Genomic DNA, 21,888 nt, shown 5'->3' with positions numbered 1-21,888 from the left:
TATTGTTGAGATATTTGTAGAAGAAATTTGGAAGAAATTTTTCCAATTTTTCTTCTTATTTTTTTTCTTTTTCTTTTCTTCCTTTTTTCTTTTTTGTTCTTTATATATATATGTGTGTGCTTATCTGAAAAACATATGTTGAGCAACTTTTCAAACAAAAGAAACAGCATTCCCCCCCTCCGCCGCCACCCCCCGGGACATGATGGGCAGCTAGTTCTGAAACACCCCATAATCCAGTCTTTGCCACTGGTAGACTGCGCCCGAGAAGGAAGCTCTGCTGGGGACAGAAAGCCAGGCAGACCTTGCCGCTGTTTCAAGCCAGCTGAGCTGCAAGGCTGCCTGCCTGGGATTCTTCCGCTGTGATTCCTACAATTCCCTGACCTCCTGCTCAGCCCAGCGATGGCTCCCTCCTTGCCCCGAACGGTTCTGCAGAAGCAAAATAAAGGCAAAGAGCAACCGGCTCTTTGGAGGAGTGTTAAGCCAAGATATGATCTAAAACCTCACTCCTTCCTTCTCTCCCCACTAACAAAGGTCTGAGGCGCCCGCCCCAGAGATGCCCCACAGATATGTCACCATCTCTTTCCCTCCCACTCATCCGAAGATCAAACGGAAGACGCATTTTCAGAAGCAGTTTCTCAGATTTTCAGGACAAATCCCTCTAGCTGGCCCCATTCAAAGATCCTAAACGCCAGGTATATTAAATGAGACTGTGTGGCACAGTGGCTAGAGAGGCAGACTAGGAACCTGCAAGAGACCAGGGTTAAAATCCCCACTCGGCACCCATGAAACTCCTTTGGGTGACCTGGGAGGCCTCTCAAGAACCTGGCCCACTTCGCAGGGCGATTGGGGTGGGGATTGAATGAGAGAACCATGCAAAGTAGAATAGACACAAAAAAAGGAAATAATAATAATAATAATAATAATAATAATAATAATTATTATTATTATTATTATTATTATTATTATTATTATTATTATTATTTATTATTTACACCCTACCCATCTGGCTGGGTTTCCCCAGCTACGCTGGGCAGCTTCCGACAAAATATTAAAATACAGTAGACTACTATTGGGAGCCTTTATGGCAGATTCGCGTACCAAAGCCCTCTCCGCTCCTGCAGTTTTCCAGCAACTGGGATCCAGGGGCAGAGCTGAGCCTCCCTGGCTAGGAGCCCCTGAGAGCCCTCTCTTCCTCCAGGAACTTGTCCAATCCTAGAGCCACCCCAGAGTGTGACCATCCCACTCCTGCAGCAGGGAGTTCCACTGGGCCTCTTCTCCTGGTTGGCTGCTGTGCTGAGATACGTGAGGGTGGCTGGACGGAGGCCCTTTGCCCAGAAGCGGGGGCTGCAGGATCAGGCCTGGGAGAAGGCGAATACAAAGACCAGGAGGGGAGGGAGGGCTGCACTTGGGGGGGCTAGACAGGCTCCCTCTGGCCTCATCCAGCCTGCCCCTCTGACGCGCATCTTCCTCTGCAACTGCCTTTGGTGCTGCTGGTGTCACTTAGGCTTCCGGCTCCCGTTGCAAAGGGCAGCGAGGTCCCTGAAGCCACGTGTTGCCGGAAGCTGCGCTTGTGCCCCTTGAAACCGCAGGCAGGCGGCGATGCCACACGCAAACACTCAGAGGCTCCTGTCCTGCCATCCCTCGCGGTGCCAACCACAACCAGCAGGCGGAATCAAGGCTTCCTAGGCTCCCCTGGCAGGTCAGGGGGCTGCGATGCCTGTCTGGAGGGAGACCCAGAGAAGGGCCTCAGGGTCAGTCGGTCCTGAAGGTCTGGAGCCACGGAAGGACCGGAGCCACGGATCTCCCTCCATGAATTTATCTCATCCTCTTTCAAGGCCATTCGAGCTCTTGGCCATCCCCACCTCCTGCGGCAGGGAGTCTCCCAGCTTAACCCTTTGCTACATGAAAAGGGACTTTCTTTTATACGCTCTGAATCTTCCAACATTTGGCTTCCCGGGAGTTCTCGTGTCCGGCCTCTTTTCCCGCTGGTCCTCTTGGGAACAGGGTGGGGGCCAAGCTGCTGGATTTTGCTAGCTCTGCTCTGAAGGCCCCTCGGCCAACAGCCATTGCGAAACATTCATGTCTTCCAGGGAAACAGCTGCATTATGCAAAGCCCTGCAAGAGCCACTTACTCTCATGTAGACCTGCCAGGGCTTGGGCCACCAGCAACCGCAGGAGATCCAGCAGCTGAGCCCAAGGGGGAAGGGTCTTGGGGGGGCAGCCCTCCCCGTGGCCTTCTCTCTGAGCCCCTCTGTCCTAGAGATCAAGGATTTATTGCAGGAGACACTTAATTCCCCCCACTTCTTTTTTTAAAAGCCACTTCTGCTTCTGGTGGTTTATTTCAGTCCCGGAAGAGGAACGAGGTGCTGCTTTTAATTGCATTTCTCCTTATTGTGCTGGGTCTCTTTCTAGGGACGCTTCCCCAAATGCCACGAAAAAGAGGAGCAGGATCCGAATGCAGCGCCTCTGCTTGGCATCTCCTTCCCCCGCCAAGGGGAGGCTGAGCTGGGCGGGGGGGGGGAGGCAGAATGCCAGGCGACCCACGAGCCAAGTTCTCACCTTACAAACAAGCAGGAGGAACGCAGGCCAAGGAGGAGCCTGGGCCGCCCCCCAGGGGGGTTCCTCTTGGCAACGGAGGAGAAGCAGCTGCAGCAGCAGTTGCCGCCCTTGGCAGCAACTCACCCACAAGCCCTCCCTCCCTCCCGCCACTGGCAAGGGTGGGGCTCTTTGGCGCAAGTTAGAGGCCCGGGAAAGGCGTTTCCACGTATCCCAAACACGTCCTTCCTGGCCAGATGAAATAAACCGGGGGAAATTCCTTCCGCCTCAAGGCCAGGGAAAGTCTAAAGTCCGCCCAAGAGAGGCTGCCGCCTTCTGCAAGAGAGGGAGAGGCGGAGGTCTCTGGGTTGCAACAGGCTGGGCACAGATCCCGGCTGCCACGAGGGCTCCTGCCTGGCGGGTCTGGCATGGGTAGCAGGGTCTCAGAAGAGCCGGCTGGATCAGGCCAAGGGGGGGCCCCAAGCCCACCACCCTGTTCTCGCAGGGGCCAGCCAGTCGTGCCCGTGGGGTGTCCCCAAAAGGACATGGGCAAAGCAACAGCCCCCTCCTGCGCATTCCAGCAACTGGGGCTCAGAAGGATTGCAGGTGCCCATTGCGGAGGCAGAGAAGAGCTTGGGGGGGGGGGAGATCTCGTTTCCAATATTGTGATTGATCACCAGCTAAACATCGCGATATACCAGTATCTCATCAAGATGTCTGAAATAAGGATGGAGCTACGAAGAGGCACCGGCTGGTTTCAGGGCTTCCCCTGCACGGTGACTTTTGCATAGCACACAAGCATACATCATGATTCACAATATATTGCCAGGTCCGAAATTATGAAACCAATATATGGATTTCAAACCGGATTTGGACGATACGTCAATGGATCGCCCAGCCCTGTTATTTGCCATGGACGGCCCTTTCCTCCTCCATGAACTAGCCTGCTCCTCTTTTAAAGCCCTCCAAGTGGGTGGCCCTCATGGCCTCTTGTGGCAGGGAGTTCCACAGTTCAACTCTGCATGAAGAAGGATCTACTTTTCTCTGCCCTGAATCTTCCAACATCCGACTTCACTGGATGCCCAGAAGTCCTGGCGTTGGAAGGGAAGGGGGAATTTCCCCCCTCTAGCCCCTTTCTCCAGCCCAGGCATCATTTTATAAGCTTCTAGCTTGCCCCATTTCCCCCGGCCTTTTGCTGAGCTATAAGCCCTTGGGCAACCACTGCACCCCCCTGATCACTTGGGGTGGGGGGCTCTTTTCTGAACCTTTTCCAATCCTACATCCTTCTTGAGGTGAGGTGACCAGAACTGAGCAGAGTATTCTATGGTTACCAGACGTCCCCATTTCCCGGGACAGTCCCCAGATTTACAAATTTGTCCCCGGACAAAATTCGTCCCCGGATTTATATTTTAAGTGTCATAGATTTATTAGTAGGGAATGAATGTTGCGTGATTGGTTCAACAGCACAAGACACATCATATGGGGACTTCCGGTGAGGCAACGTGGTGGGCGACACGGCAGTGAGCAGCTCCGGAAGCTACTAGGCTGGCTCCGGGCTGCTGAGACTGCCGCTGCCACCACCACTACCGAAGGGGAACTGGGGACACCCGGTGCGTCAACTGGGGGAGCCACTGACACACACATACCCACGACCCAAATTGAGTCGGGAGAGAGACCGCCCAGCCACCTGGCCGACTGCCCCGGGGCTAGGCAAACCCCGGAGCCAACGCAAAAGGAAAGGGGAGAGAAGGAGGAGGAGGAGAGAGAAAGGAAGAGAAAAAAGAAAGAAGTCCCGAACTTGCACCACAACAGCACCACAAAGTTGGCAGATTTTTGTCCGGTTCCTTTCCGAATGATTCCCTAGCATGGAATCTGCTCCAACGGAACGGCCTTTGCCATTTTATGACCCACTCGCTGCATTTGGAGAGAGGCCCTTCTGGAACTCCTGGCAATCTCTTTTGGTTTTAATAGCCCTGAACAATTTGGCGTCCTCGACAAATGTGGCCCCCCCAGGGTCATCTAGTTCACCCCCTGCAAAGCAGGAATCTCAACGAAAGCATTCATATAGTTCTGGACACTCTCACAGAACTCCAAAAAGTTTTAGTTTCAGGTAGGTAGCCGTGTTGGTCTGCCATAGTCGAAACAAACAAACAAAATTCCTTCCCGTAGCACCTTAGAGACCAACTAAATTTGCTATTGGTATGAGCTTTCGTGTGCATGCACACTTCTTCAGATACCAGCTCATACCAATAACAAACTTAGTTGCTCTCTAAGGTGCTGCTGGAAGGATTTTTTAAAAAAAATTTTGTTCCAAAAAGTTTGTGAGACATAACTTGTCCTTGCCGTAGCCATGCTGACTCCGCTTCAGCAAGGCTTGTTCTTCTATATGCTTGGTTATTTTATCTTTAACAATACTACTTTTCCCAGGACATAAGCTAAGCAGCCTGCAATTCCTAGCATCCCTTTTTAAAAACTGGTGTTACGTTGGCTACTTTCCAGTCCTCAGGTATGGAGTCTGATCCGAGGGACAAGTTACTTATTTTTGTTCGACCAGCAATTTCCCGTTACAGAAAGGTAGCCGTGTTGGTCTGCCATAGTCAAAACAAAAAAAAAAAAAATTTTTCTTTCCAGTAGCACCTTAAAGACCAACTAAGTTAGTTCTTGGTATGAGCTTTCGTGTGCATGCACACTTCGTCAGACGAAGTGTGCATGCACACGAAAGCTCATACCAAGAACTAACTTAGTTGGTCTTTAAGGTGCTACTGGAAAGAAAAAAATTTTTTTTTTTTGTTTCAGCAATTTCCCGTTTCTTTGAGATCTTGCAGGAATGCACATCCCTCAAAGGGCAGCCCCATTAAACTGGTGGGGGCCAGAGACAGGACCTTTTGGGGGGCAGCCCCACATCCTTGCCCCTCTCTCTCCAGGCATGCCTTCCCACATGGGCTCCGGGGCCAAACAGCTGTTCCTTAATACTTTGGCTGCTTTCGGAGTTAACTGCTGCTTAAAACTCAGTTTCTGCTCGCTGCTCGTATTTCACAGCTGCTATTTTCAGAAGCTTGGGTGTTTTCTAGAGTGTGGTTTGCAATTCCACGCAGAACAGATTTTGCGTTTCCAGCTATGCTGCCTCGGGTGGGTCAGCCCCCAAAAGGGTGACCTGTAGCATCAACATGAATCAAATCCCAACACTTCCGACAAAGAGGTGAGCCTTAATCTCAGAGTCCCAACCCAACTGCAGCTACTGGCCAGAGCTGGAGACGGGCCAAAATCCACACCCAGAATTGAGATTGGAATAGAGGAGCCTGGGGAGGGTTCCCTTCCCACCCCACAGCTTTGCGATTCCATGAACAGCTGCTGCTGCTGCACTGCTTCTCTGGGGGCCCCAAAGTCATGCTCTCTGGGTCAAGGGCAGACTTCCTGCCCCCTCCATCTTAACCAGCCCAAAGCAGGCTCCTGCCATGGGGGCAGGCGTGCCCCCTTTAAGGCCCAAGGTGAAGGGGAGCCAGGCAGAGCAGCTACCTGTCTGCCCCGTCCTCCATCTCCTGGCTGGCTGCATTCCCAGGTAGGTCATAATCCCCGCTCGGCAGGTGAACCGCAGCCCTCCGTGCCGTCCGCCCAAAGGTCGGAGCCCCACGGCACACACCTGCCCCCCCACCTGACACACAGCGAAAGAGGCCCCCCCAGCCCCAGTGTGGAGAAGCACTGCACAGCTGCCCCTTCCCCAGAGATGCTACTCACCGGTCACCCCAAGAGAGAGAGGGAGGCAGGGAGCAAAGGCGGAAAAGCAGCTCAGCCGCTGCCCCACACACCCCGGTGTGGACTCTGCCCCTTGTTAGGGCAGGGCAAAGCCAGGAGGAGGCAGCCTCGTCCGGACGCCCCACAGCCGCGGGGACAGCCAGGGATCTATGGGGCGACTGCGCTGGGTGGGAACCCTGCGTTCAGTGACTCAGTTCAGAAAAGAGATTGCAGAGCAGAAAAAGTTCGAAAAATAGCAATTGAGATGATCGAAGTGACTCCTGCGAGGAAAGTGTGGGGCGTTTGGGAGTCTTTAGCTTGGAGAAAGGGAGAGGCAACGGGACAGACACTTGTCGCATTTGATTGACGTTGGAGTGAGACCGAGTTGAGAAATAAGACTAGGAGCACAGATTGATATAGGAATGTATTAGATAAAATGTACAGAAATATACAATAACAAGAGTACATTCATTTGTAGAAAAGGAATATAGAATGGGATAGACAGGAAGTTTGGTGTGTTGGCATGTGTATGATTTTGGGGGGGAATTGTTTTTGTTTTTTCTCTTTGTTCTTTCTTTTTTTGTTTCGTTTTCCTTCTAGGTATATAAAATTTGTATAGTTTGTATACACGTTGGAAATTATATTACGGTAAGTCCTGTAATGTAATATGACAACGTTTACTGATGTAATATAAGAATGTTAACAAATAAATAAAATGAAGAGGGGAAAAGGATAGGTACTTGTAGAATTATTCACAGCAAGGAGAACTTGCAGACCTCTAGCTGAACGTGGGGAGGCTCAGGACAGACCAGAGGAAGTGGGACTGTGGAACTCGCTGCCACAGGAAGCCCCCAGCCTAGATAGCTTTAAAAGAGTGTCCAACCAACTGAGGGAGGAGGAGGAGGAGAGGGCCACCGAAGGCGACTAGCCAGGCTGGCTCTGTTTTCCTCCCTCTCTCCTAATTCCAGAACTTGTGGAGATCCAAGAAAGCTGAAGGTTGGAGGGTGTGGGGCAGATGGAAGGAAGGCCTTCCTCCCGCCCCGCCCGCCAGCCGGGAGCCAGGCCCCAGAGGATCGTGTTCCTGCCTTTCCTCCAGGAATAGCAGGAGCCGAGACGGCAGCGAAATCCCAGGCAGGCTGCCCAGGAGCAGAGGCAGCAGGTGGGGAGAGACGGTGGCCCAGAGTCACCTGTCTGCCGAGGGAGGGAGTCCTTCCTTTTACCTGCCCCCAATCTCCCAGAAATCACCTTATTCGCTTCCACCGTGTTGCCGCTTCCTGGCCTTTTCTCCAAACTAAAAAGTCCCCAGCGCTTCAGCCTCCCTTCTCAGCCGCTCCATCTCTGGCTCAATTTCCAAACCTCTTCAAACTCTGCCATCTCCTCTTTGGGGATATTTATTTGGAACAAGCCGGGTTTCGAGAGGCACAAAGGGAGGCCTCGGGAGACCTGAATCTCCCCCCCCCCCCCATAACTCTGCCAGAAGCCAAGTGTGTTTTGCAAGGGGTGGGGGGTGGGGAGAGGTTGCTAAGATCTGCTCCAGGCACCAGATCCCTCAGGATCAGAAGTCCCACGGGCTTTGCAGGGCAGGTTGCTTTCCCTTTTGCAGCAGCAAGAGCTCTGGGGCTGGGAGGGTCCAGATCAGGAAGGCGAGGGGGAGGGGGAGACACCCACCCCATAGCGCTGCTCCTCGGGGTTTCCGTCCCCCCATCCCCCCCTCCACAGCCCCCCAGCTGCTCTGAACTCCGAAATCTCCTACAGGAGATCAGGGGGGATCCTCCTCTCGTTCAGGACCTGGTTCTAAAACCGCGCAGGGTGCCCACGACCGCTGGCTCCCAGGGGGCAGAAGGTCCCCCACGGGCAGGGCCAGGAGAGAGGGAAGGGACCCCCAGGGTCATGTCACCCACCCCCCGGGCAGGTGGCCACCCCACCTCTGCTGAAACATCTCCCAGGAAGGAGTATTGGACATTGTGGGGCAGGAGCTGTGGCTGCCAAAGGGAGGAAGGAAGGAAGGAAGGAAGGAAGGGGAGAGGAGAGGAGAGGAGAGAAGGAACGAAGGAAGGGAAGGAAAGAAGGAAGGAGATAAAAGATGAAGGAAGGAAGGAAGGAGATAAAAGATGAAGGAGAGGAGAGGAGAGGAGAGGAGGAACGAAGGAAGGGAAGGGAAGGAAAGAAGGAAGGAGATAAAAGATGAAGGAGAGGAAGGAAGGAAGGAAGGAAGGAAGGAAGGAAGGAAGGAAGGAAGGAAGGAAGGAAGGAGGCCTCCTGCTCTGAGTGTCTGGCAAGAAGACCCCCCTTAGGCACAGAAGCAGGGGGCGGGGGAGACCCAACAGTGACCTCCTCCAAGCCACACAAACTCCCAGCCTCCACAAGGACTCACAAGGACACAAAGACGTCAGAAGGGCCTGAGCCGCATGTTCTCACAGCAGCCGAATGCCCCTATCAAGGCAGGAATCCAGATAGACTGTCCCTGGGCCATGAGGCTCCATCAGAAGAGCCCGTTGGGTCAGGCCAGGGGCCCACCAAGTCCAGTCTCCGGGGCAGATGCCTGAAGGGAACGTGCAAGCAGCATTTAAGCAGCACAAGGGCAACGCTCTCCCCTCCTGGAGCTTCTGGCGGTGGAGTCAGAGGGCGGCCAGCCTGGCTAGGAGCCACCAAGAGCCCCTCTCTCCGCCTCCGTGTGGTGTAGTGGTTAAGAGCGGTAGCCTCGTAATCTGGTCAACTGGGTTCGATTCCCCGCTCCTCCACATGTAGCTGCTGGGTCACCTTGGGCTAGTCATACTTCTCTGAAGTCTCTCAGCCCCACTCCCCTCACAGAGTGTTTGTTGTGGAGGAGGAAGGGAAAGGAGACTGTAAGCCACTTTGAGACTTTCAGGCAGCAATTAATAATAATAATAATAATAATAATAATTATTATTATTATTATTATTTATTATTTATACCCTGCCCTTCCCGGGCTCAGGGCAGCTAACAACAAATTTAAAACACTTAATTGATGCAACAAAAAACAGCATAAAATACAGTATAAAATGTGAATAGCAATGAATTTAGAATTCAAAAATCAATTTAGGGGGGAAATCCATCCAATAAACATGAGATGATCACCAGGGATAGTTGGCTAAGTTAGTCCTATTTGGGCCAGCGAGGAGACCAGGGGAGAATTAGTTGTAGGGTCCCAGAGTGGGGAATCTTCATAAAAAGGGGAGGAAGGGGAATAAAAGATCAGGCTGAGTTCAGATTGAAAGCCAGGGGAACAGCTCTGTCTTACAGGCCCAGCGGAAGGAGGTTAAATCCTGCAGGGCCCTGGTCTCCTGGGACAGAGCATTCCACCAGGTCGGAGCCGCCACTGAGAAGGCCCTGGCCCTGGAGGAGGCTAATCTGAATTCCTTAGGGACCTCTAAACTATGATTATTCATGGACCTTAAGGTCCTCTGCGGGGCAGACCAGGAGAGGCGGCCACGTAAAGCGGGATATCAACCCCAATCTCTTCTCCTCCTCCTCCTTGAATAGGTGTGGTCCTCTTTCGAAGCCCCCCAAGCCAAGCCAGGAGGCCAAGCATGACCACCAGCCCCCTTGCATTGCAGTGGGTTGGGCTGGATGACCTTTAGGGGGACTCCAGGCAGGGGCACCTTAATCCTCATTTCGCTTGGGAGAGCCGGCATGTCTGACGAAGTGGGGTGAGCGAAACATGAGCATTGCAAGCCAGGACTCCTGGGTCCCAGCGAAGCAGCCCTCCCCCACCTCCTCCAAAGACACCCCACCCCAGTCGGAAGAAGAGGCGAGGGCGAACTCTGACACAGACTGAGCCTGCCCAGCCCACAGGAATTGCGGCACATTCCACAGGGCGCTGGCCTGGGCTGGGGGCCAAGGAGGCTGCGGGGGGAGGCTGGAGTCTTGAGAAGAGAGAGAGAGGGAGAGAGCCATGCCCTCTGGCCCAGACAGTGGCTCAGGGGAGGGCAGAGGGCACTCTGCGCGCGTGCAGAGGGCACTCTGCGCGCGTGCAGAGGCACTGCCTCCTTGTGGGCATTCATGCCCGCTCTGGCCTGGCCTCCCTGTAAAATGAGGCCCCAGGAGTCTGGCTAAGGAAACGGGGGGGGGGGGGGCGGCACCCCAGAACCAATAATAAATAATAACAATAAATTTTATTTATACCCCACCCTCCCCTGCCAGAGCCAGGCTCAGGGCAGCTAACAAAAATAAAATAAAATCACAGTAAAACATAATGGGGGGGGAAGGAGAGGGAGAAATAAAAAACCCCAATTTAAAATACAGGTTAAAATGCAGCCTCATTTTAAAATAGCAGATAAATCTAGGCAGAAACAGAACTGTGGAGCTGGAACGGGTCCCCCAAAGGCCATCTAGTCCAACCCGCTTCAATGCAGGAACCGCAGTGGGAGAACGGGGCCCCCCAAGCTGTTTGGAGCACTTCAGGAAAACTGAGCCAGCTTCTTGAGAACTGGGGGTGTCAATCACTTATGGGGACATCTTCAGGGACCAGCTACAAGTCTTCCATCAGCTGCCCCCAAAATACCCTTCTCAGACCTCCTCCCCTGCCCTCTGGCCCAGCAGGCAAGCTAAAGGCTGCCACCCATGCCGGGGGGGGGGCACACACTAAATCTAGCCCACACTGGACCCTTCCTTGGGGTCAGAAGGAAGACACAGCAAGGGGGGGAAGAGGGTGGCATTCCTAAGAGCCCCCCACCCAGCCCACATAACCTGCCACAGAGGCAGAGCTAAGCAGGGCGGTGAGAAACAGCAGGACTCTCCCCCCAAAAAACACACATGCTGTATTTGGATCTCGGAGGCGCCAACCGACTCCCCCTGCCCCCCCCCCCGGAGCTGTGAGTCAGGCCAGCCAGAAATAACCCTTTGCAGCAGGAGGAGCATGCTGGGAAGGGAAGGGGGGGCTCAGCCTGGCCCAGGACCCCCCCCTTTTTGCAATATTGACTTTATTCCATGCTTGCCAAATGGTGGGGTTTTGAATTTCCGGGTGCGATCAAGGTTTCGAACGTCGGCAATCAATCAATCCATCCCACCCCAAAAGGCATGGGGGGGGAGGCAGCTGGCCCAGGAGGCAAGGAATTTGGGGGGTCGCCTGCCCCCCGCGTTTGCCAACCTGGTGTGGGCACAGCACTTGGGGGGAGAGCCCAGTCCTTTGGGGGCAGGCCGACCGGGGCCCAGAGGGGAACAGGGCCAGGGGGTCTCTGCAAGGAGCTCCCCCCCCACCCCTCCCTGCCCCACATATTAACCCGCCTGCTGAAGGCCCATTGGTGGCCAGAGCCCCTCTCCCTCTCTCCTGGCGCTCAAACTCAGAGGCATCTTTGAAACTGCACCAGTTGCCTCCTGAAAACATCCCTGTTTACACAACCTGGCATAGATGCTTAGGAAGCGCAAGGAATTCTAATCCGTTTCGGTAGTTTTCTCTGCTTTAAAGCCCGGTCGCAATTCTTCCTGGGTTTTCTTATCTTTTTGTAAACCGCTCAATCATAATCAATACTGTTTTTATACCCTGCCCATCCGGCCGGGTGGCCTTGAGGTTTGGTTTTGTTTATCAATCAAGCAGTGTATAAACCTCGCGAAATAAACAAATGAACCTCAGGGCTGGAAGGATTCAGGGCAGAGAAATTAAAGCGCAGAGTTGGGCTGGGGAACTCCCCGCCACAGGAGTCAGCGAGAGCCACATAATCCAGGCAGCCCTTTCAGAGAAGGCTGGACAAATTCCCGGAGGAGGAAAAGGCTCCCGAGTGCCAGCGGGATAAGTGGGGAAGGGGCTCTGGTGCCCAGCGCCTCTGCAGGAAGGAGCCCATGCCAGGCGGGCAAGGCGGAGGGTGCCTGGCAGGGCAAAGCGGGCCTCCCACGTGGGGTGACTTGGAGGGGCAGCCAAGGGGCCTCGGGATCAAAGCCCTGCTTAAACCTGCCCAGCGGGCGGCTGCCCCGGTGCCCGCTGCCGGGCCCCATGCCCAGGGAGGGAGCTGCCAACGGGCGGTGCCAGGCCAGGACGCCTTCCAAGAGGCTGCCTCTCGCCCTGCTGCTCCTCCTCCCTGCCAGGCCAGGGTGACGAGGGCCGGCTCGCCACACCCTCGCGGCTAAATTTAGCCTGGAAGAGGCTCTTCGGGGGCCGGGATGTCCTTGAGAACAGCTCTGGAACCAGAGGGCTGAAGCGATGGAAGGGACCTCAAGGGTCATCCAGACCAACCCCCTGCAAAGCCAGGAATCTCAGCACAGTTGGCAGGGCTGCTGGAGTCCGAGGGGGTGACAGGGAGGGGGGCACAACAGCCTGGCAGGGCGGGCCAGGGCAGGAAAGCGCCTTCAGCTGAGCCAGCTCCATCTAGCTCCATACTGCCCACACAGACTGGCAGCAGCCGTCCAGGGTTTCAGGCAGCGGTCTCTCTCCCAACCTGGGGATTGAATCTTCTACATTCCAAGCACCTGCTCTGTCCCTGAGACCGAGGAAGGCAGAAAGCTGCCGTGCCGGGGGAAGAAAAACACTCTGTACATGGCCAGGTGCCCTTTCTGCCCACAGATATTCAGAAGGCGACAGCTGGTAATGTAGAGGGCAGGGCTGGCACAGGTGTGCGCAAACGCCCATTCAGGCAGGCGCCCCCTTGGAGGACGGACCCCCCCCAAATAACCCCCCTCTGTCTGGGCACGTTGTGCAGGCGGCTGTGTCCCAAGGTGACCCGGCAGCTCAGCTCACTCGCCAGGGAACCTCGGGAAAAATGACGGAGAGGCATAGCAGGATTGGCCCCTTTCCCTCCCCACAACGCAGCTGGCAGGAAGCAGGGAAAAGGCAGGGACCCCCCCCCCAGCACCCCAAAACCAAGGCGCAGGATCCGAGCCCCAGGGCCCCTTTGCCTCCCAGAACGCAACTGGTCTTTGTCTCCACCTAGGAGCCACCTCCAGCCCTCTCCTCCTCCTCCACGAACACGCCCAATCCTCTTTCAAGGCCATCTCAGCCTCCTGTGGCAGGGAGTTCCGCAGATTAATCTTTTTTTCTACTGTTTTGAGAAAGAGGACCTTCTCCGACTGATCGGCTTCTTTGGGCAACCCAGAGCAGCCAGACTCCCCCACTCACGGGGCACCCACAGAAAAACAGGGCCCCCTCCCCCGGGGGACACACACAACAGAAAGGAGGTTCCGTGGACCCTGTGATGCGACTGGTGTCAGGCCCACAAGGATTATATCGCAGCCCCACACTTATGGGCTCCATCGAGGGCCGCCCACCCCACACAAAAGAGGGCAAACGCAGGGGGTCTGCAGCCCCCAACCCCACAAAACTCCACAAGTCCTTTATCAGAAAAAGCCTCTTTTGCACGTGACAGCACCCCCCCAAGTCACCAAGTGGGGATTTGAACCTTGCTCAACAAGAGGCTAGTCCTCATTTCATCGCCGCAACAACCACCACCAGCGCCTGGCTCCCAAGGTCACATCCAATGAGCTTGGAAGTGGGGGGGGGTGTGCGGAGCCCTGGTCCCCCCCCCCAGATCGCAGTCACATGACACTCTAACCACTATGCCACGCTGTCATGAGCTGCCCTCAATCCAGTTGGCACCACCCCATCCCACCCCCACTCGCCACTCCCCACAAAACTCACCTTAGCTGGCTTCTGGGGGGTGGCCTCCTGGTCCTGACCCCCTTCTTTCTTTTCAGGGGGCCGCCAAGCAGGGCCGCTCCCCCCCACAATCCAAGAGGCCTCGGCGCCGACCCCCCCCCACAAATGCCCCCCACCGGAAAGCCCTGGGACGCTTACCTTGCAGTGTAGGCTCCTAGGGTTCGGGTCCCATCCAGACAGCAGCTATGGGGGAAAGGCAGGCAGAAAGGGGGGGTCAGGGTGGAATCCCCTTTGCTGGCGCCCCCACCCCACCCCTGCTCCTCTTCCACCCAAAGCCCCCTTTCTGCCCTGGGGGGGGGGTCCCACAGACCACCCCTCCCCACCAGGTAGGTCAGCAGGGAGATCACCCCCTGTTGCAGGAGGGGGGGCCCGGGGGGGGGGCTGCCAACCCAGCCTGCTCTTTCCTTCCAGGGAGGCGACCCTTGGCCCTAAGGACCCCCCCAGCGGGTGTCCGCCTGCAGGCCGGGGATCCCCCCCACCTGAGGGACGGAGCGGGCCCCCCCAGAAGCGTTGCCCCAGGACCCTCCTCGTCGGGGGGGGGGTGTAAAGGGAAGGCATCCCTCTCCCTCCGCTTACGCATCTGGTGGGGGAGGGAGGGAGGGGGGGGCTCCGCTCCACAAATAGACAGACCCCCCCCGCCGCGGGGCGCGACCCTGGACACGCGGGGGAGGGGGGGCTCTGCTCGTGGCAGGAGGGGGGGAGGCGGGGAGGGGGGCTCCGAGGCCCAGCAGCCCCCCCACCCCACGGAGAGAGAGGCGCACCAGACTCTGCCCCCCTTGGAAGGAGGGGGTGGGAAGGGGGCGCGAGAGGGAGCCCCCCTCCCCTCCCCCCCCCGGGTGATGCCCCCCCCCCGCCGGGCACCTGAGTGTCGCCGCCTCCGCTGCCGCCGCCGAGCCGCCATTTTCCTTCCTCCGCCGCCGCCGCCCGGCCAGGCCACGCCCACGGGGCGGGCCCCCTCCCGCCGCAGTCTCCGCCCCCACCTGCCAGCCCCGCCCCCGGCGCCTCCCAGGTGCGGCCAGGGGCCTCTCTGCGCGTGCGCGGGGAGGCCGCGGAGGACAGGGCGCCTCTGGGCATGGGCAGAGGGCGGCGGGGAGCAGCGGGCGGGCCGGGATCCCGGACCCCCCCAAAAAAGGAGGAGCGCCTCCTGGGGGTCTCGGGGGCAGGACAGCTGCGCAGGAGTCCAGATCCGCGCCTTTCCCCGGGGACCTCTGGCCTTATGCAAATTTCATTAATGATAGCAACAATTAATAATCATCACATCACCTTGCCGACAAAGGTCCGTATAGTTAAAGCCATGGTTTTCCCGGTAGTGATGTATGGAAGTGAGAGCTGGACCATAAAGAAGGCTGATCACCGAAGAATAGATGCTTTTGAATTCTGGTGCTGAAGGAGACTCTTGAGAGTCCCATGGACAGCAAGAAGATCCAACCGATCCATTCTGAAAGAACTCCGCCCTGAGTGCTGACTGGAAGGACAGATCGTGAAGCTGAGGCTCCAAGACTTTGGCCACCTCAGGAGAAGAGAAGACTCCCTGGAAAAGACCCTGATGTTGAGAAAGATGGAGGGCGCAAGGAGAAGGGAACGACAGAGAACGAGATAGTTGGACAGTGTTCCCGAAGCTACCAGCATGAGTCTGACCAAACTGTGGGAGGCAGTAGAAGACAGGAGTGCCTGGCGTGCTCTGGTCCAGGGTGTCATGAAGAGGTGGACACGACTAAACGACGACAACAACAATAATCAGTGCTTTTTTTCTATAAAAAAAGTATAGGGGTACTCTCATTTTGACTCAAGAAAATCACAATTTTGTAGTTCGAATCAGGGTAAAATAAATACAGTCATACCTCATGTTACGTTTGCTTCAGTTACGTCCCGCAGCGACCCGGAAGTACCAGAAAGGGTTACTTCCAGGTTTCGCTGCTCGCGCATGCGCAGGCACACCAAATGACATCATGCGCATACACAGAAGCAGTGAATCGCAACTCATGCATGCACAGACGCAGGTTTCATTCTGCTCATGTTGCGAATGGGCTTCCAGAACAGATCCCGTTTGCAACCAGAGGTACCACTGTACAGTAAATGGACAAAAGTGCAAAGATGCACAAAATGTTTAGGGGTATGCGTACCCCTGTGTACCCGCAGAAAAAGCACAAATAATAATAATAAATTATTGTGGGGGGTTGCGAGTTTGGCCCGGCTTCTCAAGCGTTTTCCAGCACAGCATCTTGAGTCAAACTACATTCGGTTCCAAAGGTTTGCTTCACCTTGACATACCGGAGATGTCAGTCTCTGCAGATTTCCAAAATATTTGGGCTTGGGGGCAATTCCAGAGAAACGCAGCCTGCTTCAAGGGAGCCGCCTGTCCACCTTGGTCAGATCCAGGGCCGGATTTCGGTTTGATGTGGCCCTTGGCTCCTGAAGGGAACGGGGCCCTTTCCGTGTCCAGCTGTCCTTTGTCAACAACAAATTGTTGCTGCTTTTTGTGTTGAATATATGCTATGTGGGAATTTATGGACCTAATGGGTATATAAAGCCATTTGCACATCACAAAATATGTATTTTATCAAATTAACTGATGGACTGAAATACAATTAAGAAGTATATTAATAGGGAAATACAATTAAGAAGAAGTATATTAATAGTGAAATAATTATTAAGCTCTAACTTAAAATAATTGGGGGGCCATTCCTTTTTTTTTATAAATATTTATTAGAGTTTTCAATTTTATACAAACAAAAAAGGAAAAGAAAAAAAAAATTAAAAACAAATCAATTTCAATACCAATTTTCAATAACATATTTCCTTGACTTCCTCATACCTCCCCTTCTTGTTTTCTAGTTCAAATTGTTTATCCAGCAAATCCTAATCTCATAACATTCCATTTAACTAACACCTTATTTTCCAATCAACTTCTTAAATTTTGTAACTTAAACAATATTTATACCAATTCTTTTTACCATAACAGCTAGAGACCACATAAATTCAATCCAGCATCTTTCAAAGTTCATTAATTTTGCAATATTTCTGTAAATAGTCCTTAAATTTCTTCCAATCTTCTTCTGCCGACTCTTCTCCCTGGTCGCGGATTCTGCCAGTCATTTCTGCCAGTCCCATACAGTCAATCAACCATTCCTTACATCATAGGAGCCTACACAACACAAAGCACTGTTGCTGTATGTAGCTTATATTTTGTTTGTTTTTTACCCTATATTCTGGGAACGTACATCCAGGTTTCTTCCCTTTATTTTTTTGGGGGGACCCCAAGAGAGTGGGGCGCTAAGCTATAGCTTGTTTAGCTTATACGCAAATCCGGCGCGGGTCCGATCCAAGGCTATATATTCAGGTTAGTCTACAGGGTGATAAAGGCCAGTGGCAGAGAGTCTGAAAAGAATTTCCTCTTGCGCTCGGGTCTCTCTTGCTGGTTCCGTTTGGGGGAGCAAGCTGACCCCTGGGGGAAAGGGGGTGCTGGCCCAGGGGGGCCTCTTGGGGCCCCTGACTCTGCCTGTGACGTCTGTGTGTTCCTGATGTGGAGGAGAATATCCCTATTTTCACCGGAGAAATGTCGGAGGGGATGCCTCTGTGGGACCCCCCTGGGCTGCCCTATAATAATAATGTAATAATTTATTATTTATACCCCGCCCATCTGGCTGAGTTTCCCCACCTACTCTGGGCGGCTCCCAATTGAGTGTTAAAAACAATACAGCATTAACTGTTAAAAACTTCCCTAAACAGGGCTGCCTTCAGATGCCTTCTAAAAGTCAGATAGTTGTTTATTTCCTTGACACCCGATGGGAGGGCGTTCCACAGGGCGGGAGCCACCACCGAGAAGGCCCTCTGCCTGCTTCCCTATAACCTCACTTCTCACAGGGAGGGAACCCCCAGAAGGCCCTCAGATCTGGACCCCGGTGTCCAGGCTGAACTATGGGGTGGAGACGCTCCTTCAGGTCTACTGGGCTGAGGCCATTTAGGGCTTTCAAGGTCAGCACCAACACTTTGAATTGTGCTCGGAAATGGACTGGGAGCCAATGTAGGTCTTTCAGGACTGGTGTTATATGGTCCTGGCAGCCACTCCCAGTCACCAGTCTAGCTGCCGCATTCTGGATTAGTTGCAGTTTCCGGGTCACCTTCCAAGGTAGCCCCACGTAGAGCGCATTGCAGTAGTCCAAGCGGGAGATAACTAGAGCATGCACCACTCTGGAGAGACAGTCTGCGGGCAGGGAGGGTCTCAGCCTGCGTACCAGATGGAGCTGGTAGACAGCTGCCCTGGACACAGAATTAACCTGCGCATTCATGGACAGCTGTGAGTTCAAAATGACTCCCAGGCTGCGCACCTGGTCCTTCGGAGGCACAGTTACCCCATTCAGGACCAGGGAGTCCTCCACACCCGCCCGCCCCCTGTCCCCCAAAAACAGTACTTCTGTCTTGTCAGGATTCAGCCTCAATCCATTACCCGCCATCCATCCTCCAACCACCTCCAGACACTCACACAGGACCTTCACCGCCTTCACTGGTTCTGATTTAAAGGAGAGGTAGAGCTGGAGGGGGGGGCAAGGCCTGCACAGCTTGGTCTGGCCCCCATCCCCCTGCCTGCTTGCCTCGCCCTGGCCTGGCAGCCGCCCTGCCCCCCTGCTCTCCCCAGGGTCCTCATCAGCGCCGCTCCCTCCCTGATTGGGCCCTTTAGGGTTGCACCTGCCGGCTCAGGTGTGTGGCTGAGCCCCGGGGGGGGGGCGGGCGGGGGGGAGCCCTGCTGCGTTGCTAGGCACCCGTGCGCCTGGATGCAGAACGCCAGCCGGAGAAGGAGAGAGAGGCTCTGCTGTGGGGCAAAGAGGGGGCTGTGGCCTCGCTTGGACCAGGAACCTACTGCTGCCAGCCCGTGCCAAGATGAATAGGCTGACCAGGGTCTTCCGAGGCAAGGACAGGGAGGGGGAGGCGAAGCTCATCAAGACAGAGGAGAGCACCCCTGGAGCAGCCCCCAAACCGCGGTGAGTGGGGACTGGCCCAGGGTGGGGGGGGGCGTGAGTAAAAGAAAGTATTGGGGGGGCAGGCCCCATGGCAGCAGATATGGCAGGGTGCAGGTTGGGCAAAGGGGTTGTGTGGGGAGAGGAGTCGGGGAAGAATAGGACTAAAAAACTGGCAGGGACCCCAAGAGTTTTCCATTAATTTTTGTTTCCACTCCGAATTTTTTCGGCCTTTCCCTTTTGAGGCCGTTAAAATTCTTGCGGCCACTCTAGCATGTAAAAATAATTCCCTTACATTCTTTGGTATGTCAGAGCATAATATTCCAAGAAGGAAAACCTCTGGATTTTTTTTTTATAAACGATATCTTTAAAACATTTTTTTAAAGTTCCATATAGATTTCATCCCAGAACTCCTTAATTATTTTTTGCATGTGCACCACATGTGATTCTCCACATCTCCAACACTTGTTTGATACATTTTCATTCCTTTTTGGTGATTTTAATGGAGTAAAGTACCAACGATACTGCATTTTCCAAAAAAATTCTCTGGTGTGTAACGAGCAGTGAATTTCATATTGATTTCCCAGAGGTTTTCACAATCTTTCATTAAGATATTATATCCAAAGTCCTGTGCCCATTTTATCGTAACAGATTTCACCTCCTCCTGCTTGACTTCCCAATCATGGAGGAATCAGTACATTTTAGAAAGAGTTTTCGCTTTTGAGTTAATCAGGTCATGCTCTAGTCTATAATAATAATAATTTATTATTTGTACCCCGCCCATCTGGCTGGGTTTCCCCAGCCACTCTGGGCGGCTTCCAACAAAGATGAAAAATACTTTAAAATGTCAAGCATTAAAAACTTCCCTAAACAGGGCTGCCTTCAGATGTTTTCTAAATGTCAGGTAGTTGTTTTCCTCTTTGACATCTGGTGGGAGGGCGTTCCACAGGGTGGGTGCCACTACTGAGAAGGCCCTCTGTCTGGTTCCCTGTAACCTCACTTCTTGCAATGAGGGAACCGCCAGATGGCCCTCGGAGCTGGACCTGAGTGTCCGGGCTGAACGATGGGGGTGGAGAAGCTCCTTCAGGTATACAGGACCGATGGTGAAAGGCTAAACTCTTTTTCTGCTGCTTCTCTTTCATTCCCTTCCTTGGTTATGGGAGGTGTTTCCGTGAAATACTTTTGACACAGCCCAGTTTCCTTCACGGCTTCATACTTTGGTCCGTGAGCAAGGGGCTGGACCTCAGCGTCTGGGCAGAACGATGGGGGTGGAGATGCTCCTTCAGGTCTACTGGCCACCCATCTTCAGTCAAGATGGCCACCCCTCTTAAAAACCTCTGGTGAAGGTCTACCACCTTCTGAAGGATCATTGGTTCAGGTCCTGCTATCTGGACCCGCAGAAAACAAACTTGTTCACTCTTCCAAGTGGCAGCCCTGGAGAGATGTGAAGATGGATCCCACATCTCCTCTGAGTCTCCTCTTTTTCCAGGCTAAACAAACCCAACTCCCTCGACCGTTCCTCACAAAGAAGGCTTGGTTTCCAGACCCTGGATCATCTTGGTCTCCCTCCTCTGCCCCTGTTCCAGCTTGTCCACATCCTTCTTCAATGGGGATGCCCTGAACCGCCACTGGGCAGAGGCCCCAACTGCTGTGTGTGTGTGATCTGCAGCCCCTCTCTCCCTGTGCCCCCCCCCCAGTCTTGGGGGACACGCCTCAAACCAGGCTTTGCCCACCTGGTGCCTTCTCCCATCACACACACATCCCAGGCACAGCTGTGTTGCAGGCCCAATAGGGAACTCCCTGCCACAGGGATAGCCCCTGATTCGGAAGGACTGGACGAATCCCTCGAAGGTGGAGAGGGCTCCTTCCAAGGGCTCCAGGCCCCAACGGCCGTTCTCTGCCCTCCACCCCCAGAGGCAGCCATGCTTCTGAATCCCAGTTGCTGGAATAAGCCTCCCTTATCTCTCTCCCCCATCGGCAAACAATCAGGAGCTTTGTTTCAACACCCGTTTCCCTCTTTCAAAAAAAGGGGGAGGGGGGAGAAGCATGATCTGCTTTTTGCCCCTGGGCAATTCAGTTCCAGGGACCACGCTTTTACTCCATAAGACGCAGAGACATTTCCCCTTACGTTTTAGGAAGAAAAAAAGTGCATATTATGGAGCGAAAATACGGGTACTTGATCTTCCTGGTTTCGGATCTTCCTCATCAATTTTGCCATCTCCGCATACTCCATCAGTTTCGCCTGCCATTCTTCTTTCGTTGGTACTTCTCCTTCCTTCCATCCTAGTAGCATCCTTGCTTCCGTCATTGCGTACATAAAATGTCTCTTATCTTCTCCTGGTAGCCATTCACCTATTATACCTAAGAGAAAGGCTTCTGGGTTTTTTTAACAAATGTATTTTTAAACATTTTCTTTAGTTCATTATATATCATTTCCCAGAAGGCCTTTACCAATGTTCTTCCCACTCCTCTGCTCTTCTCTCAGCCAGGAGAAGAGACGGATCCTGGACCCATCGGGGGACTATTATTACTGGTGGCTGGTCACCATGGTGTTCCCCATCATGTACAACTGGATCATCCTCATCTGCAGGTGGGCGGAGGGGGGCTGGGCTGGATCCGCCTGGGGGGGGGCCCGGGGGCTCAGGGAAGCCACGGAGGGGGCCCAGCACTGGGGCCAAGGCTCTCCGGCCGGGAGCATCAGCAGAAGCACAACTATTGCCCAAGGAGGGAGGAGGGAAGGAAAGCAACAGAAACCCCTTTTGGATTCCTTCCTTCCTTCCTTCCTTCCTTCCTTCCTTCCTTCCTTCCTTCTTCCTTCCTTCCTTCCTTCCTTCCTTCCTTCCTTCCTTCCTTCCTCCCTCCCTCCCTCCCTCCCTTCCTCCTTCCTCCTTCCTCCTTCCTTCCTTCCTTCCTTCCTTCTTCCTTCCTTCCTCCTTCCTTCCTTCCTTCCTTCCTTCCTCCTTCCTTCCTCCCTCCCTCCTTCCTTCCTTCCTTCCTTATTCCTTCCTTCCTTCTTCCTTCCTTCCTTCCTTCCTTCCTTCCTTCCTCCTTCCTTCCTTC

General features: G+C 54.0%; 2 protein-coding genes across 2 annotated transcripts in view; one reads left to right on the top strand and one right to left on the bottom strand.

Moving 5' to 3' along the window:
* The window catches only part of FHIP1B (FHF complex subunit HOOK interacting protein 1B), a 32,148-nt gene extending 17,316 nt beyond the window's left edge, over window positions 1-14,832 (bottom strand). The window contains exons 1-2 of the mRNA XM_083631641.1: window positions 14,735-14,832; window positions 14,012-14,056 (exon numbers count right to left, since the gene is read on the bottom strand). The gene's annotated coding sequence lies outside the window, so the exon portion shown is untranslated. The remainder of the gene's footprint in view (window positions 1-14,011; window positions 14,057-14,734) is intronic.
* Window positions 14,833-18,703: 3,871 nt separating this feature from the next.
* The window catches only part of CNGA4 (cyclic nucleotide gated channel subunit alpha 4), a 10,351-nt gene continuing 7,166 nt past the window's right edge, over window positions 18,704-21,888 (top strand). Inside the window, exons 1-2 of the mRNA XM_083631650.1 lie at window positions 18,704-18,852; window positions 21,314-21,418. Of these exons, the coding sequence (XP_083487776.1) occupies window positions 18,752-18,852; window positions 21,314-21,418 (206 nt within the window). The 5' untranslated portion in view covers window positions 18,704-18,751. The remainder of the gene's footprint in view (window positions 18,853-21,313; window positions 21,419-21,888) is intronic.

This window comes from Podarcis filfolensis, assembly GCF_964270895.1.
Source record: "Podarcis filfolensis genome assembly, contig: HAP1_SCAFFOLD_61, whole genome shotgun sequence".
NCBI lineage: Eukaryota > Metazoa > Chordata > Lepidosauria > Squamata > Lacertidae > Podarcis > Podarcis filfolensis.
Note: the sequence above shows the minus strand (reverse complement) of the source record. Positions and strands in the feature narration are given on the sequence as shown.